The sequence below is a fragment of the Euprymna scolopes genome, chromosome 42, assembly GCF_053919585.1.
Source record: "Euprymna scolopes isolate OS-2025 chromosome 42, ASM5391958v1, whole genome shotgun sequence".
In the NCBI taxonomy this organism is placed as follows: Eukaryota; Metazoa; Mollusca; class Cephalopoda; order Sepiida; family Sepiolidae; genus Euprymna; species Euprymna scolopes.
Genome location: NC_136523.1, coordinates 48,733,134 through 48,752,637, shown reverse-complemented (window position 1 = coordinate 48,752,637; position 19,504 = coordinate 48,733,134). Strand labels below are relative to the sequence as shown.

The 19,504-nt window shown below is 32.8% G+C and overlaps 1 protein-coding gene across 1 annotated transcript in view; it reads left to right on the top strand.

Annotated features, from left to right (window-relative positions):
- The window catches only part of LOC145267215 (acid-sensing ion channel 2-like), a 53,363-nt gene extending 34,369 nt beyond the window's left edge, over positions 1-18,994 (top strand). Inside the window, exons 7-8 of the mRNA XM_080123277.1 lie at positions 9,913-10,007; positions 17,871-18,994. Of these exons, the coding sequence (XP_079979403.1) occupies positions 9,913-10,007; positions 17,871-18,046 (271 nt within the window). The 3' untranslated portion in view covers positions 18,047-18,994. The remainder of the gene's footprint in view (positions 1-9,912; positions 10,008-17,870) is intronic.
- Positions 18,995-19,504: the final 510 nt, after the last annotated feature.

Here is a 19,504-nt window from a genome sequence, read left to right as displayed (position 1 = left end):
TGATTTTGCGACAATTTCACGCCACCTTAAGTCGATGGGATTCACACAAAAACCTGGTGTTTAGGTGCCACACGAACTTAATTTTGCTATTAAAATTCTTTGATTTTCTTTTAAAAAATGACGGGAACTTTTGCAACAACCTAATAAGTTAAGCAACGTTGAGCCGGGTCATTACTAGAATGGGTGACTAATTTGTGAATTCCAGACGCTATATGTAGGAGAACGTCGACACCTCACTGCAAGAGTTGTAATAACCTAACGTCGTCATCTCCCTTAGCGGAGATACACATGCGACTGGGGAATTTCATACTTCGGAGCCGGTTAAACCCAAATAGGGTTAGTGTTGTTTCGCATGAAAAGGATCCCATTGAGGACTCGGTAAACATTGCATTGGGTGTAAATGGTGAAATAGTGAAATTAAAACGTGGTTGTGCGATGCAATATGGGAACTACTGGTGACCCTTCAAAAATAAAGACAGAAGCAGTGAATGATGAGTTTATCAAAACTATGAAGCAGAAATTAGCATGAAGAGATTTTACTTCAAACATTTATTCAGTCTGCGACAACTGCTTGCTTTATAGTAAAAGGGTAATCTATAATATAAATCTCACCTGTCTGTTTAAATGTATGTATGTATGTATGAACTCTTTTTCGGGGTCAACGGCCAACTAGCACCGTGTGCGTTTGTGTGTGTTGGGGTGGAGAGAGCTCCCGTAAGCCGTGGTGAAGGCAACCTTTCTAGGAGAAGCAAATCTTTGATTAAAAAAAAAAAACATAAAACGGGAGACCAGTACCCGTATTAAGCCGGTCTGCAGTTTAACTTGTTACTGGCTATCTTGCTCTTGCTTGTTGCTGGATCTCAACATTTTGAACCGAGAGAGAGACTTAGCTGTCGTACAAAGCTAAGACTCTGTAACATCAACATCATCTTTGTACAGATACTCCCTCAGGCATTTGTCTATTAAAATGGTCCTGTTGCGATGGAAGTCATTTTGGGGCTCATGGACTTTAAAGTATCTGAGGGAGTGGCACTCGTTTGACATTGCAATCATCATGTATGTATGTATGTATGTATGTATGTATGTATGTATGATAAGCTTGATAATCTTGATACATGAGCGAATTTCAAGACTCAGGTTTATTCAAAAGCTGGCTACGTCAACAACCTTAAGTCGCACAAAAACTTCTGTTCAGGTCAACTTTGCACTTATTAGTCCGATCCAAACGATCTGTTTAATATGCAGCAAAGTTTGCAAGGCAACTGCTGGTTTGAGAAGACATGTTATTGTTTATAGGAATACCCTTCAACCTCCAGAGGAAGTCAACTCGATGGAAATTGCTCAATTTCTAGGTCACATCGAGTTCAAGATGTGCAAATCTGCGGCAGGAGTTCGGAGTCATCTGAGATTGCATGGACGACAAGATTAGGAGAACTCAATGTGACGGCGATCATCTGGAAAGATGCAGCAATCATCATGTATGTATGTATGTATGTATGTATGTATGTATGTATGTATGTATGTCTGCCTAAAACTTTCGACAGATGACGGATTTTCACAAGATCGATATCGTTTTGAAGCTTGCCCTTTCGGACGAAAAATATCGAAAAATTGGCTAAAAACATTAATGCCTTCACACTCAACTCGGCAATTTTCTACAGCAAGAGGTCGCTTTTTTCGTCGATATTTTCGAAAGATTTTTTTTCACGTTCTTTTCCTCCTGTCTGCCTGCTTCCACTTTTTTTGCTCACCACACACCTCCAAACATTCGGGTAACGCCGGGCACCCAGGCTATTCATCTTTAAAATTTTGCACAAAAGAATCTCCACACGCAGCACTGAATAAAGTGAATCAAAGAAAATAGTTTTTTTATTAGAAATGAAAAACTTTGTAAATATCACCTTTTCTTTCTAAAACCGCGGTCCTATTTAAGTACCTGTGTGTGAAATTCAATCTCGTAAAAGTAATGTTTATTTACCTCTCTATATATGTTTAGCCTAACGCGTACTCCGACGATGATCTTTGTGTTCACTGCCTAATTCGAACCATTTATCGTAAATGTTATCTTCCGAACATTGATTTTATTCCGGTGGATTCTTTTGACAATACACGGGCTTTACAAGTAAGGTTTTACAAGTAAGGATTTACAAGTAAGGATTTACGAGTAAGTATTTACAAGTAAGGATTTACAAGTAATGATTTACAAGTAAGAATTTACAAGTAAGGATTTACAAGTAAGGATTTACAAGTAAGATTTTACAAGTAAGGATTTACAAGTAAGGATTTACAAGTAAGATTTTACAAGTAAGATTTTACAAGTAAGGATTTACTAGTAAGGATTTACAAGTAAGAATTTACAAGTCAGGATTTACAAGTAAGATTTTACAAGTGAGGATTTACAAGTAAGGATTTACAAGTAAGGATTTACAAGTAATGATTTACAAGTAAGAATTTACAAGTAAGGATTTACAAGTAAGATTTTACAAGTAAGGATTTACAAGTAAGATTTTACAAGTAAGGATTTACAAGTAAGGATTTAACAGTAAGGATTTACAAGTAAGGATTTACTAGTAAGTATTTACAAGTAAGATTTTACAAGTAAGGATTTGCAAGTAAGGATTTACGAGTAAGGTTAAACAAGTAAGGATTTACGAGTAAGGATTTACAAATAAGGTTTTACAAGTAAGGATTTACAAGTAAGTATTTACAAGTAAGGTTTTACAAGTAAGATTTTACAAATAAGGATTTACAAGTGAGGATTTACAAGTAAGATTTTACAAGTAAGGATTTACAAGTGAAGATTTACAAGTAAGGATTTACAAGTAAAGTTTTACAAGTAAGGATTTACAAGTAAGGATTTAAGAGTAAGGTTTTACAAGTAAGGATTTACAAGTAACGATTTACGAGTAAGGTTTTACAAGTAAAGATTTACAAGTAAAGTTTTACAAGCAAGGTTTTACAAGTAAAGATTTACAAGTAAAGTTTTACAAGCAAGGTTTTACAAGTGAAGATTTACAAGTAAAGTTTTACAAGCAAGGTTTTACAAGTAAAGATTTACAAGTAAGTATTTACAAGTAAAGATTTACAAGTAAGATTTTACAAGTAAGGTTTTACAAGTAAGGTATTACAAGTAAGGATTTACAAGTAAGGTTTTACAAGTAAGGATTTACAAGTAAGGTTTTACAAGTAAAGATTTACAAGTAAGGATTTACAAGTTAAATTTACAAGTAAGGATTTACAAGTAAGGATTTACAAGTAAGGATTTACAAGTAAGGTTTTACAAGTAAAGATTTACAAGTAAAGATTTACAAGTAAGGTTTTACAAGTAAAGATTTACAAGTAAGGATTTACAAGTAAGATTTTACAAGTAAGTATTTACAAGTAAGTATTTACAAGTAAGTATTTACAAGTAAGGTTTTACAAGTAAGGATTTACAAGCAAGTAGTTACAAGTAAGGATTTACAAGTAAGATTTTACAAGTAAGGATTTACAAATAAGGATTTACGAGTAATGATTTACAAGTAAGATTTTGCAAGTAAGGTTTTACGAGTAAGTATTTACAAGTAAGGTTTTATAAGTAAGAATTTACAAGTAAGAATTTACAAGTAAGGTTTTACAAGTAAGGATTTACAAGTAAGTATTTACAAGTGATGTTTTACAAGTAATGTTTTACAAGTAAGGATTTACAAGTAAGGATTTACAAGTAAGGTTTTACAATTAAGGTTTTACAAGTAAGGATTTACAAGTAATTTTTTACAAGTAAGGTTTTACAAGTAATGATTTACAAGTAAGGTTTTACAAGTAAGGTTTTACAAGTAAGGATTTACAAGTAAGGATTTACAAGTAGGTATTTACAAGTAAGGATTTACAAGTAAGGATTTACAAGTAAGGTTTTACAAGTAAGGATTTACGAGTAAGGTTTTACAAGTAAGATTTTACAAGTAAGTATTTACAAGTAAGTATTTAGAAGTAAGGTTTTACAAGTAAGGTTTTACAAGTAAGGATTTACAAGTAAGGATTTACAAGTAAGGTTTTACAAGTAAGGTTTTACAAGTAAGGATTTACAAGTAAAGTTTTACAAGTAAGGTTGTATAAGTAAGTATTTACAAGTAAAGATTACCAAGTAAGGTTTTGCAAGTAAGGTTTTACGAGTAAGTATTTACAAGTAAGGTTTTATAAGTAAGAATTTACAAGTAAGGTTTTACAAGTAAGGATTTACAAGTAAGTATTTACAAGTGATGTTTTACAAGTAATGTTTTACAAGTAAGGTTTTACAAGTAAGTATTTACAAGTAAGGTTTTACAAGTAAGGATTTACAAGTAAGGATTTATAAGTAAGATTTTACAAGTAAGATTTTACAAGTAAGTATTTACAAGTGTTACATGATAAGGGCTGTCCCCTTTTCATGTAAGTATAAAAATGGAGAATTTAGTTTAAAATGGAAATGAGATGGCAATAGAGAAATTCGAACCTCGTAATCTTGGTTTAGAAATAGATTACGTGTGAGAATTTAAAAATTTAAAACGAAACATTTGTTTAGAAATAGATAAATATTTCAAGAAAAGAATGTGAGCTGTCAAGTTTATTATGAAATTTTAAATTGAAAGAATGCAGCTTATAAGATAATGTTTTAACATATTGAACATAGGTTAAAATTCCTTTTGTAGAAATAGGAAAAGTTTTGGACACGTATGTCCAGGACACGTGAAAGAATGCACATGTTTTAACATGTGTATGACGTTACGGAAAATAGAAAGTTCGAGGGATAGAGAAAAACATTAGTTAGAAAACAGTCAGTGAGAAAACTCAGAGAGATTCAGTCGTCTAGGAGCTAGACGTAACTTCAAGAAGAAAAATGTGATACTTTGAATTCTTGGTGCTGGAAACACGGCCGTGTGACGAAATAAACCAGAATGTGTTTTTTGTAAAGCTCGTCTTGTCTCTTATGATTCCTACGGAAAGGTAAAGTCCAATTGTATTATATATTTGTGTTATATGTGTTTACATACACATCTCAACATCATAATGTCCGAACTGTCTGAACACTACATCCCTTCACTTCTACACATCTAAGGAAAGAATGAACTTTAATATGTGAGAGTCTCTTCCAACATATCTCTCTAAGTCTCTTATAAACGAACAATCTCTCTCTCAGAGTCTTTCCACATCCCTCACTGTAATAAGACTCCTTCTAAGCATATCTTCCTAAGACTCTTAAAATGAAACCCCCGATATGCAACACAAGTAAGGTTTTACAAGTAAGGTTTTACAAGTAAGGATTTACAAGTAAAGTTTTACAAGTAAGGATTTACAAGTAAGGATTTACAAGTAAGGTTTTACAAGTAAGGATTTACAAGTAAGGATTTACAAGTAAGGTTGTATAAGTAAGTATTTACAAGTAATGTTTTACAAGTAAGTATTTACAAGTAATGTTTTACAAGTAAGTATTTACAAGTAATGTTTTACAAGTAAGTATTTACAAGTAATGTTTTACAAGTAAGTATTTACAAGTAATTTTTTACAAGTAAGGTTTTACAAGTAAGGATTTACAAGTAAGGATTTACAAGTAAGATTTTACAAGTAAGGATTTTAAAGTAAGGATTAACAAGTAAGATTTTACAAGTAAGGATTTACGAGTAAGGTTGTATACGTAAGGATTTACAAGTAAGATTTTACAAGTAAGTATTTACAAGTAAAGATTTACAAGTAAGGATTTACAAGTAAGATTTTACAAGTAAGATTTTACAAGTAAGGTTTTACAAGTAAGGATTTACAAGTAAGGATTTCCAAGTAAGAATGTACACGTAAGATTTTACAAGTAAGGTTTTACAAGTAAGTATTGACAAGTAAGGTTTTAAAAGTAAGATTTTACAAGTAAGGATTTTAAAGTAAGTATTTAAAAGCAAGGTTTTACAAGTAAGATTTTACAAGTAAGGATTTACAAGTAAGTATTTACAAGTAAGGTTTTACAAGTAAGATTTTACAAATAAGGATTTACAAGTGAGGATTTACAAGTAAGGATTTACAAGTAAGGTTTTACAAGTAAGGATTTACAAGTGAGGATTTACAAGTAGGGATTTACAAGTAAGGTTTTACAAGTAAGGTTTTACAAGTAAGGATTTACGAGTAAGGTTTTACAAGTAAGGATTTTCAAGTAAGGTTTTACAAGTAAGGATTGGTTACACTGTGTTAGACATTTGCCCATAAGGAGATAAAGTTCACTTCGAGCATATTAAAAATAACGTTTTCTTTTGGGAACTGGGGAATGTAATACAGAGAGTCAGAAACGTTACCAGAGTCCTAAATTCAAACACAAAAAGCAAATACAGAAGCATATAACTGAGGATCAAGATGGTTTGCTGCTAGAAGAAGTAAATGCTCTTGAAACTGTCTACGACATATTTGATATTTTAACCTCGCAGACCCACACCAGAACCATAAGGTTCTGGCAGAAAATAGAAGTTAACAGACCCGCTCATGATCTCCCTTAAAGAGAAAGAAATGCGGATACACCTTTTGGTAAAATCAGCTTGGGAGGGAGTGCTGTGGCGGAATTACTTACGAATGGACTGATCCATATGCGTGAATACCGGAAAACAAGGCATTAATGCAAAATCTAGATCCAACGAACAAACTCAGCCTTTTGTATGTTTTTGTTAATACATTTTTTTACTCTATTCCCGTGTTCCGTTTTCCTTGTAATACTTTAACTAGGGTTACAACACTGGTGAACGAGGATTCGAAAGTAAGTGCTCACGAAAATTCATTATAACACTAACGAACATGGATTCGATCATCAAGGGATACCCTGTTTCAATAAGCCCACTTAATCTTGCCGTAACACTAGCAAACAATTAACTGAGATGCTAATTTATCCGTGACTTTGATTTAAGTCTTACCGATGACGTAATTATTACAATTGTTTTAAACACATTTTTCAAATCGCAAGCAATAAAATGTTTATAACTCACAATCTTAAAATTATCACAACATCCACAGTCATATTCCAAACGCGACCTTTACGCGCAACCTGATCTACATCTCATTACATAATTCTAACTGATAACTCCTAACCCAAAACTAAACCCTAAACCTCACCCGCACCTCTGACCTACACCTTGTTACCTCTGGGTTAGATCGTTACAGGGGACTGTTCTATAGTAGATATTTCTAATTGTTTGAAGTAATATTGCATTTTGAAAAATTTACTTAACTTAGAAAATTTTACAATAACCATAAAATAAATTGCACTGTAGAAAATTTTATTTGCACAAAATATAAAAATACTAGCAGGCCTTCCAGCGTTGCGCGGTTGTTAGATAAATATTGTGAGTGATACGCTAGCTTTTGGACTATTATAATATTGGAAATATGGCACGTTCGTTGATCCTAATTCCCGGGCAACGTCGGGTCTCCCTACTAATATATATATAAAAAAATCATGCATCAAAATATGTTAATGTCAGTTCGATTTGCAAGTACAGATTTAGCACAACGTAGTACACACATTTACACACGTGTTAACATGTAGACACCCGGGACCAACACGTTGTAGACTCAGTCGCACGGGCGGCAAAAGATAGGAAAGAGGAAATAACTTTAACCCCTTTTTCAGGTTTTAAGAACAAAAAACTTGATTCCTCATCCTTCCTCCACGTGTGACTTCCCGTTATGACTATGACGTCACACACGTCTCTAACGTGATCATCTCCTTCTTTCTGACCTCTGTCCTCTCGAACGTCGTTTCAGCGTGCTCTCGAATGTGCACACGTTCTTTTTTTATAGCTTTTTTTTCTTTTTCCTTGTAATGACGTCATTTCGCATTGCGTATGTATTTGTATACGCGCGTTCGCGCTCTGATACATTGTCATTTTAATATCTTTTTAATTGGCGTGAAGCTTTTTTGAACCTATTTTCAAAAAGTTTCTTATTTATTCTGAACCTGTTCTGTCATGGTCTTTCCGGTTATATAGTATTCATATTTCCGCAATTTTTGTTTTCGACGGCACTTTCATAACGGCAATCGATAACTTGATCAGCAGAGAGTCCGGTCTAAAACGCGTCCGAAATTAATAGCTGCCTTTGAAAGGAACTCCCATTACAACTGAGGTTTAATACAACAATTAATATATATTAATATACATTAAGATATAGAATTAACGACACAATGCAATAGAAAGGGCTGAATAGCATAAATGGATGCCCATAAAACGCTATGGTGTAATATTGAGTTTCTTATATACAATACTAGCAGGGCTACCCGGCGTTGCTCGGGACCGTATAAACCATGAAAAAACAAAAGCAGATATTGAACATATGTTTTATTCTTAGGGGAGAGGAATCTTTCATCTCAAGTTTTAGCGTTACAAACAAACATTTGTCTTTTATATATATAGATAATGACAGGTTTTTTGGGGGCCCCCTCGAAGATAACTGATCAGTTGACCAACTTCTAGTGGTCCGTTTGACGTGAAATTTCGATATTTGTCATCCGGGTGATGGGGCTTCGATATGATACCAAATTTGTCAAGTTTGGTTCCGTCTTTCAAAAGTTTTAGCGTTACAAACAAACATACATACATACACACAGACGTTTGGCTTTTATATATATAGATTCTGTCGAAAACAAGTTGCGGAGATTTTATGACCGCATGATAGATTTTTTAAAAACTTTATCAACCACAAAGAAAGCACGCACATACAGACAGACAGACAGAAAGACAGAAAGACAGACAGACAGACACACACACACACACACACACACACACACACACACACACACATATTTTTCTCCAACTTAACATCATGGCGAAGAAAAAGAGAAAAAATATAAAATACTGACGAGGGTGTGTTACTCCAAAAGATATATCATAAAAATAAACCCTTGTTTATTTTAATAATTTTGCGTTGTAATTTGGCTTCAAACGTTTACTAAAGACCGCAAAGGTCAAATATTTTGACTTTTGACTCCTTGGCAGACAAATTTTCGCCCCCCCCAATAAAAAACGATTAAAATGCTTGTTCTATCTCTGAATACACTTTATGTAAAATTTCAAATGTTTAGACAAAAAATTGGCTACGTAATTTGGTAGAGACCGCAACGGTCATTTTTTTTTTTAACTTTGACCCCAATTTTGATCCCTTAACATTTATTGTTTTGAATTAAAAAGTTTGATCCATGTCCAGGGAACCTATATCTAAAATTTCAAGTGTTTAGACCCAAAATTGGCGGAGGAGTTTGGTAGAGTTTTCAAGGGTCAAAGCGTTGAACTTTGACCCCTTGACAGTCAAATTTCTGTCCGTAAACCGATTAAAAAGATTTTTCCAAATCTCGATATCTTTTATGTCAAATCTCGAGTCTGTAGACCGAAAATTGACAGAGTTATTTGGTAGGGAAGTGTACAGAGAGAGAGAGAGAGAGAGGGGGAGAGAGAGAGAGGGAGAGAGAGAGGGAGAGAGAGAGAGAGAGAGAGACACACACACACACACGCACGCACGCACAGACATTTTCACTTTTATAGATATATAGATAGATGTAGAATGAAAAACTATATAAAACTGTATATAAAGTATATCGCATTATGTTGATTTATTTAGAAACATGCTTTCATTCAAAATGTTCAGAATAGTCAACAGTCATTGTACATTTTCGTGAATCGGGAAACTCCTGTCTGTGCTTTTCAAGGATTTGCAATAAGTACTCTTTTTGGTCCTCCTGGCAAATAATTGATGAGTTGGAATCTTGGATAAGGGTCAGCCCACATTCTGCTGCATCATCGATCACCTTGAGTGATTTTACCTGTTAAACACCATTACCATAATCCCGCTTAGATTGTCATGTTGGGTGAAATTTCACAAATCTAATGCAAAAATCTATTTTCTTTTTTTTTTTCTTTTTTATTGTTCTTTTAGGAAAGAAGACATGTTTCGTATTCGAATTTATTTTGAAAATATGGTTATGAGATTCCTGAAAGAAAAACCGAAATACGAGCTGGAGGACTTACTTTGTAAGTTGTTTTTTTTTTCCACCTAGAATCGGAAAAATCGGAACATTTGTGGGTATAAGAATCGAAAAACAATTGTGCCTATTGTCCGATGCCAAAACGATTCTTTTAATTGTCATTTTTATTTTATTTGTTTAAAGCAAAACCTTCGATTGCTGGCAATAACGATAACAGTAAATATTTATTGATTTTAAAATACCAGTAAAGCTAAAATCGAGAGATCATGTTACAGGAAAAAGGGCTGTCCCTTTCCATGTAAATAAGAAGAAGATTAGATAAGTGAAAATGAGATTAGGATAAGTCGAGACTCGAACCTTGTAAGCAAGATTAAGAAATAGAATGTTAGAAATCGGAATGTTAAAAAGTCTATTATTAAATTCTATTATAAAATAGTTAGATATTGTTTATATCGTAAAAAGAATTGTTTATTCTTTTATAAAACTGAATATTAAAAATGTCAGCTAAAACGAATGAACAATACAAATTAAAAATACATTGTTAAAAAAATAGATTAGGTTAAAACATAGGTTAGTTGAGAATTCTTTGTTGTCAAAAGTGTGTTTGGAAAAACGTGTGCATAGCCACGTGAATTGGTCACGCTTGGGAAACCCGCTTCTGACGTCATAGACAAAGGATAATTCTCCATATAGTTCTATGGGTTCGAATTTCAGTTGAGTTGAATCTACTAGTCAGTCAGCAGAGATCAGGAAAGTCAGTCAGTTGGCACTCAGTGGTCAGCTGCCCCTTTGGAAGCGAAGAGTAGAAAGATTAAACCATGTAGATACAAGTGAATTCCTGACGTCATCATCATTCGACCGATCCAATGAAATAAATAATCATCATCGATATTTTGTAACTGCTTGTCATGTGTCATCATTCCACAAATCAAAAGGTAATGTGTTAAATATCTTATTATGAATATTGCGTAACCTTTTCAAGAATATGTATCTCTCCTCCTCCTCCTCCTCCTCCTCCTCCTCCTCCTCCTCCTCTCTACATGTGTTACAAGAAATATAAGAACTGTGCATCTACCACCCTATCACCCCCAGTATATATATAAATATATATATATATATATACATATAAATATATATATTTATATGTATATATATATAAATATATATATAAATATATATATATTTATATATATATATATATATATATATATATATATATATATATATATATATATATAAGTCCCAAGCATCTCAGAGCAGAACTGTATATGTATAAATGTCTCCTCTCTCCCTCATCCCTATCATTATATCCGTTATATGGATTGGCCCAATATGAACTCAGCATCATATTTCTTCAATATGAACCCCCCACTACACAGCAGACATACCCACAAGTGTATTTTTACGTTTAGAAAAAATATCTGCACATTTAACACATGCTTTTACGATAACTGGGGAAAATAACGAATCTATAGTTAAATATTTAGAGATTTGTAAAGAATCGGAATCGGAAATTGTATCGGAATCTGGAATTTAGTATGGAATTGGTAATTGTATTGGAATTGGGAAAAATATTGGAATCGTCCCATCACTAATCTATCTATCTATCTATCTATCTATATATATATATATATATATATATATATATATATATATAGAGAGAGAGAGAGAGAGAGAGAGAGAGAAAGAGAGAGAGAGAGAGAGAGATCGATCTAGTGTTTTAAGAACGATCGACTTTAAAATAAAAAATGCGGTTAACGATGTAAACTATTTCAAAGTCGTTGTTGTTGAAGTATAATCTGTAATTGACAGTATGAAGACGTTTATAGAAATTGCATACGTATTCAGAAATACGTAACAAGTTTTTTTTTTTAAACTCTAACAACCGTAAAAAGGCTTATGAATTCAATAAATAATTCAATAAATTGAATAATTTCGTTTTCATTAAAAAAATTTAACTGTTAAAAAATACAAATAAAAACAATGGAAAATAGGCTAAAGTAAAAAATAATTAACAAAGTCCCCCTCCCAATATTAAGAATGGTTTTCACCAATTTTCTCCCACTCTCTACCTGTGCCTAAATCTAAACGAAGATTCCACGAACTAAGGCCTATTTCCTAGAACTTCCCGCCTATGGAACTCTGTTCGGCTAGTCTGATTTCAAGCTGACTACAATATGGTCGTCTCCAAGTCTAATGTAAACAAGTTCTTGCTGACTCGTCCCCTTAAATAATCAAATCATACCGAATTCTCATTACTAACGATTACTACACACTTGCCCCTATGACCACCCATTATTCCTTATCCTCGAGTGGTTTTCGGCCATAAATCAGTAGTGATCCCTTGTAAAAAGCAAACAAATGATTTTCTGCAATTTATGGAGCGTGTTGAAAGAATAATATTATTATTTAGAAAGTCATTCTTAACATGAGGAGGAGTCTTTGTTAACTATTCTGTACTTTAACTCAAGAATTTGATAAATAAATCAATACATTTAAGAAACCGAAACTCTCGGAGAATGTAATGTATATATATATATATATATATATATATATATATATATATATATATATATATATATATATATATACAACATATGTATATAATATATATAATATATATATTATATATATATAATATATATAACATATGTATATAATATATATAACATATATATAATATAGATATATAATATGTAATATATATAAGATATATAAGATATATATAATAATGTATATATAATATATATAATATATATATGTATAATATATATAATATATATATATGTATAATATATATATGATATATATAATATATATATAATATAGATATATAATATATATATTTGTATAATATATATATATATATAATATATATATATTTGATATATATATAATATATATATATATATTTAAATATATATATATATATATATATATATATATATATATATATATATATATATATATATATATATTAGGGTTTGTGTTCCTTGACAGAAGCGCTGGTTGAGTTTGTATAAACTAGATGCGTATTAGATACGTTTGAAGCAAAAGCAATGCACTATTACAAATAAACGTATATTTATTTTGTTTGAAATTTACATTGAAATTTATAAATATATTTCGAAGATACACTTCATCATCAGTATATCTTCACCTTCAAAATATATTCATAAATTTCAAACCAAATAAATGTGTTTATTTTGTAATAATGCGTTGTTTTCGCTTCAAGCGTATATATATATATATATATATATATATATATATATATATATATATATATATATATATATATATACTCGTAAAATTGCCAACTCATCAATGAAACAGCTGTAGTAATGGAAAAAAATCCAGGAAATAAACGAAGGTTATAAAAAAGAAAACGTGAGTCTTTGAAATTTCAACAGAATTTTGCACTATATATATATATATATATATATATATATATATATATATATATATATATATATATATATATATATATATATATATATATATTGTTTTAAATATAATAAATAATAATATCCGGAAATTGTTTTAAATATAATAAATAATAATATCCGGAAACTGATTTTTACAGAAATAATTAATACTCAATATAAAAATATATTGTTTTAGATATAATAAATAAAATATCCGTAAACTATTTTTGAAATAAATATGTTTCTTGGCGTGCTTTTTAAAGAAAATACGTTTAGGCACAGAAACATTTTTACAAAAATAATTAATACCGAATAAAACGAATATGTTTTGATTAAACTGATATTTTTCTGGATAGCGCAAATGTTTGTCTTTTGGATAGAAAAAAAATGTATCACTTAGCAAATATGAGTTTATTAACATTTCGATGAAAATAGTCTCCTGTCGTCTCTATCTATGGGGATTGATCAGAATTTGGCTACGAACCGGATGTTGACACATCCACGGTCAGAGACTGAATAAAAAAGTCTTGTACGCACCGATTCGATTCAGAGCTTCCGGTCAAGAAACTACTACTACTACTACTACTACTACTACTACTACTACTACTACTACTACTGCTACTACTACTAATAATAATAATAATAATGGTAATAATAATAATAATAATAATAATAATAATAATAATAATAATAATAATAAAAATGATTGCAAACCAATGGGAAGCTTTGGCGCCTTTTTAAAAAATCGTCGACTAACATCGCCGCTAGGAGCCCCCGGAAAGATATAAAAACCCAAGATTTTACGACCCAGGTGGAGAATTCAGCAGGAGGATTCGAGAAGAGAATTCGTCTCGCTACGTCATGAACGTACGAACGGATTCTGTCACCAAATCTGAAGAGATGTGAAGAAGAAAAGAGGAAAGAAGACACTGATGTGGGCTGAAGCCAATTCTGCTCTCGCGTTACGGGTCGAGCACCTTCATGTACTGACCGTTGCCTGATTCACACCTAAACCGATAAGTACAAACCAAATGAATTAATTTATTGCGGACTGTTATCCTCATCTTTATTATATGTTGTTTCACGACGTTTCGGCCAACTATTCCTCTGGCCTTCGTCAGGTGGTAACCGCGATGGGATAGGAATTCCGAATCTCCTAACTGCATTCTCAGCAATTACTGCCATCCGTAGTTGTTGTCGTCTTACCACGATTTGGCCAAGTAAGCCTCTGGCCGGCTTTGGGTATGATTGAAATCATTATCTTCATACAATTCTCACCTGGAACCGTAGAGATTCAACGTCTCTATCCATTGAATTTCTACGGTTCCAGGTGAGAATTGTCTGTAGATTCCAATTAAAAAATATATAAACCAAATCAACTTTCCTTTTTTTGTTGTTGATTTCTCTCCACGCTGACCTTTCTCTCACACATTCACGAACATCCTCCCCCACCACTAAAATGAACACTTTCCACTTACAGTCCCTCAATAAATAAAGCTTTTTCTCACTTATAAAATTTAATGTCTGTCTTAGTTGTTTTATGGAGTTAGATAATTACATGTTAAAATACAAACCTGATAAACCATCTCAACAAGCACCATCTTTTATCAAACGCAGTAAAGCTTCATATTTTTTTACCAGCCTGCATAATTTTAACGTTATGAAACTTCTTTTTTATATATATATACTAGCGGAGGTGCTCGCCGTTGCCCGGGTGTAAAAGAAAAAAATGGTAAGGAAGTAGACTCGACCCGAAGTCTTGAGGCGAATAACCTGACAACTTACCACGACGCTACGCGGGTAGAGAAATGAGGAAGGGTGAAATTAAACATTTAAAAAAGCAGGTGTTTAAACGAATGTCAACGTGTGGTTTTCTAGGTCAAGCATTACGCCATAGTAGTAGAGAAAATGAAATCACAGCGCGAATTTTGTAACATAATAAAAGATTCAGACGACCTCGTTTCGTAAATTGGACATATTATAATCTAGACAGTATATAAAAAGTTGGGCTGACGTACACGAGTACTACCCTTCTAGCGAAATACGCATCGGCTCTGATGTTGTACGCAGTGATTGAGGGAGCATTTATTATTTTTACAAGGAAAGAATCTTTGCGTGTGTGGCCTAGTTTTTTGGGGGAGGGGCTTGAACTTTGCGTTTTTTCGGATTTTTAGTTCAAGCCAATTTGAAATTTTTATTTTTATTTTTAAATAAATAATAATTATAACAGAAACAGTAGTGTTCTCGTCGGGTAGTTTTTTCTTTAAATAATGACGTCATTATTTAGAAAGCCATTCTTAATATCGGGATGAGGGGGTGTTGTGTACCTATTCTGTACTTTCACCTAACAATTTAGTAAAAACAGGTATCGTAAAAATTTAATGAAACTTGAAAATACTATTTAAAAAATAGCGCGGATCAATAAGTGCACTAGCACCAAATAACATTTCACTGCGTTTCGATAAGCTTTTTGTTTATCGCCACAAGTGCTAATCTGGACTTGCACCATATTTCCTGTTAATAATTACCTATAACTAATCACTAATCTTCAGCAATATATATATATATATATATATATATATATATATATATATATATCCATCAAAAAAAAAATCAACATAATTCGCAAAGTTAAAGCCAAAATAAAAAAAATATCCATACCCCCCCCCCCCCCAAAAAAAAACAATCCGAACAAGCCAAAATGAAAAATCTGTAAAAAATAAGAAAAACCAGGCATTCCCTAAGTCGAACTGCGTACAACATCGGAGCTGATGCGTATTTCGCTAGAGGGGTAGCACCCGTGGACGTCCGCCAAAAGTTGTAAGATTTAGTGACCCCTGTGAGCGCCCCTCCCCCCAAAGCCTTTGGCGGACATAAAAAAAATACACACACACACATTTTCGCTTTTATATTATAGATATATAAAATTTCATCGATAGCTGTCTTGTAGACACAGTGAAAAATCCAAGTTGGCCGATTTATGTGTTGTTGTCGGTGCTATTGGGTATTATTTGTCCATTTCGTATGGACCAGATAATCTTTGTTGGTATTGGTTCCCCCGATATCTTTCTAGTTAGAATTCTTTCTAGAAAGGCGTCGGATACATGCGGGAGGAACAATGTAAAGGTTGTCAGCATTCATAACTGAAAGTGTGGAACGAACTGGATTCGAACCTTCCACACCCATGTTGTCTGTCAGTTCGTTTCGTTAACCACTGTGGGAACATGATGAGAATTAGCAGCGAACCAGATGTTAACGCATCCACCATGAGAGACAAAATGAAAAATCGTCTTTTACACATGACTCCACGCATCGATTCCGCTTGGGAAGAAAAAAATAAGATAACCCAAAAATAATTATCGACTAATGGCAGAGCTCCGCGCCTAAAATAAACATATCACAGTCGCTGGGAGCCGGTTTGCCACTATAAAATGAGGGAACCAAAAGGAGGGAAGGAGGAGATTCGCCCAGCTGCGTCAGTGAACGCAAGGACGGATTCTTCCACCCGACCTAACGAGATGAAGAAGAAAAAGAAATAAGGCACCAGTGTACTGAAGCCGACTACACTCTCATGTTATGGGCCAAACGCCTTCAATTCTAAACAATGCCTAATTCACACAAACCAAAGAAGAGAGGAGGAAAAGGAAGACGAAGACGCCGGGCTGCTAGCTGCTGATAAAAAAGTCACTCGCTTTCCAGTTACAATCCAGGACACGCATCACCGACAGCAGGATGACCGACGCCTACCCTAACCCTCTCCATCGTCCAAAAGATGAGTTACATTTTACGAACATTCATTCCTTGTCAATTCATACATACCTACAAACATTTTACGAACATTCATTCCTTGTCAATTCATACATACCTACAAACATTTTACGAACATTCATCTCCTTTGTTAAATCACATTCCATCCTACGAACACTTTGCCTCTCCTAATACAAATTGTTGGTAGTAAATAAAGTCGGTTCTCAACCTTCAATATTCGTCTGTCTTCAATTATATGGAGTCAGAATCTACACACTTCCAACGTTATTAATTTCATGTATTCTTGGTTGTGACCTCTAAGGCATCCTTTCTCCACCCCTTCCTTTTATAAATACCAAGAGGCCATACCACTTAGCCAATGTTATCTTACCCTGTGTGCGAGATTAATTTCTTAAAAACCCCTAAATCCATCTGGAAACCCATTTTACTGAGGGTTAGTGGTAGCCTAAGTCAGACCTGAAATTAACGCCTACTGCCATTTCTTATTTACTCATGGCGATAACTAATTCAGCTGTGGAAAATCTTTCAATCTGTTTCCACACGTAAAAATTATACAGGTCGGTAGAAAGTTAAATTTTATTGTATTTTGGTAAAGATTATTTGTTATATATTTTGCTTGTTTTCGATTAACTATATTGTATGAAAGCCAATATTTGCTACACACAGACAAACATTGACATTTATTTATATAGATTTTTTTTGTTTTCTTTTTGCAGCAAGTTTCGGTGGACAGATGGGTCTCTTCATCGGAGCTAGCATTATCAGCGTCTACGAATTCGTAGAGTTCCTTTTCATTTTCGTCTGGACACTTTTCGCTAATCACTTCCGAAGGTCGGGATCGCACTTCAAACGCACCACGGCAGTGCGCAAGAAAACACCAATAATAAAATAAATAATAAAAATGGAGTAAATTTTTACTTTCTTTTCACCTTAACACTTACCTTTAATATTACGACCTAAAGATTTTCGGGTATGCTGAAAACGAATATCACATTTCAATTTGGCTCAGACAAGTAGTTTTCTGGACATTAAGACATTTTTTCCAATGTATTACTTAATAAATATCAATGGTGTTGGGGAAGAGGCTGTTTCGTAACACGCATACGCATTAATACTTTTCAGTTGTGAAAAAACATGGCCTCTACAATGGATTACACTGGATAGTAAAGGTATTAATATCAAGAAAACTACTTGTCTGCGTCAAATTTAAATGTGATATTCGTTTTCAGCATACCCGAAAAGTCGTCAATTTAACGAGGAATGCTGAGGTGGAAAGAAAGTAAAAAAAAAAAAAAAATCCCGCAGTTTGCTTATATTTAAATCAATCTGCAAACCACCCGACCGCTACACCAAACTAATCAAAGATCTATGAGGAAACGGTTTTTAATTAGCTTTGGATCGAGTAAGCGGAATCGAAAAAAAAAAAAAATCAAAACTTTTGGACTTATTGAAATTGGAAAAAGTTGAGATTAATTCTGATTCCAAAAACGATTCTTTTATTTATTTATTTATTTATTTATCTATTTTTTTTTTTTTATTTTGATTAAAAAATAATTTTCCATTGCCGATACTAATGATAAAACTTAAATTAAAATAATAAATGATAATAACGAATTCATGTAAAAATGGCACCCGAAAAAAATAGCACGATAAAAATGGTACATTTATGAAGTCCTTCTTATTTTCATTGTTTGAGGTCCAACTTAATATTGTTGTATAGTCAGGATGTGTATATACGAAGGAGCATTAACGTGTCTGTTATATACTGTGTATGTGTAGCGTTGTATATATGTACGTGTCTTTTGACGTGTGTAACTTAACGTGTTGTGATCACCTGTAATGTGTGTCTATATATATATATATATATATATATATATATATATATATATATATATATATATAACAATGTCTCTATTATCGCCTAGTATGTGTGCACATATATTTATAAGTGTGTGTATAACACATGTGATAAAAAGATAGATCTGGCCTCCGAACCAAGATCCACGTGTAGTATCTGTTCTGATGCTACACTCAACTTAATTTGTCCTTAGTCAATGTAGGGGAAACCTTTCTATACTAAGGCGATTTTTATTTTTGCCTACTTCCAGAGGACCTCTTTTTTCGGAATCTGGTCCCCCCTCCACATTAAAAACGACCTTGTGTCACATTTTGCTTTCGTCGGGATGCAAATAAATACCTATAGATACATACATTCATATATATATATATATATATATATATATATATATATATACATACATACATTCAACCACAGTTCAGCAAACGGGACGAATAACATCTTACAACCAATGGAGAACGAATAAACATCTTGCTGGGGGATTATATTCTG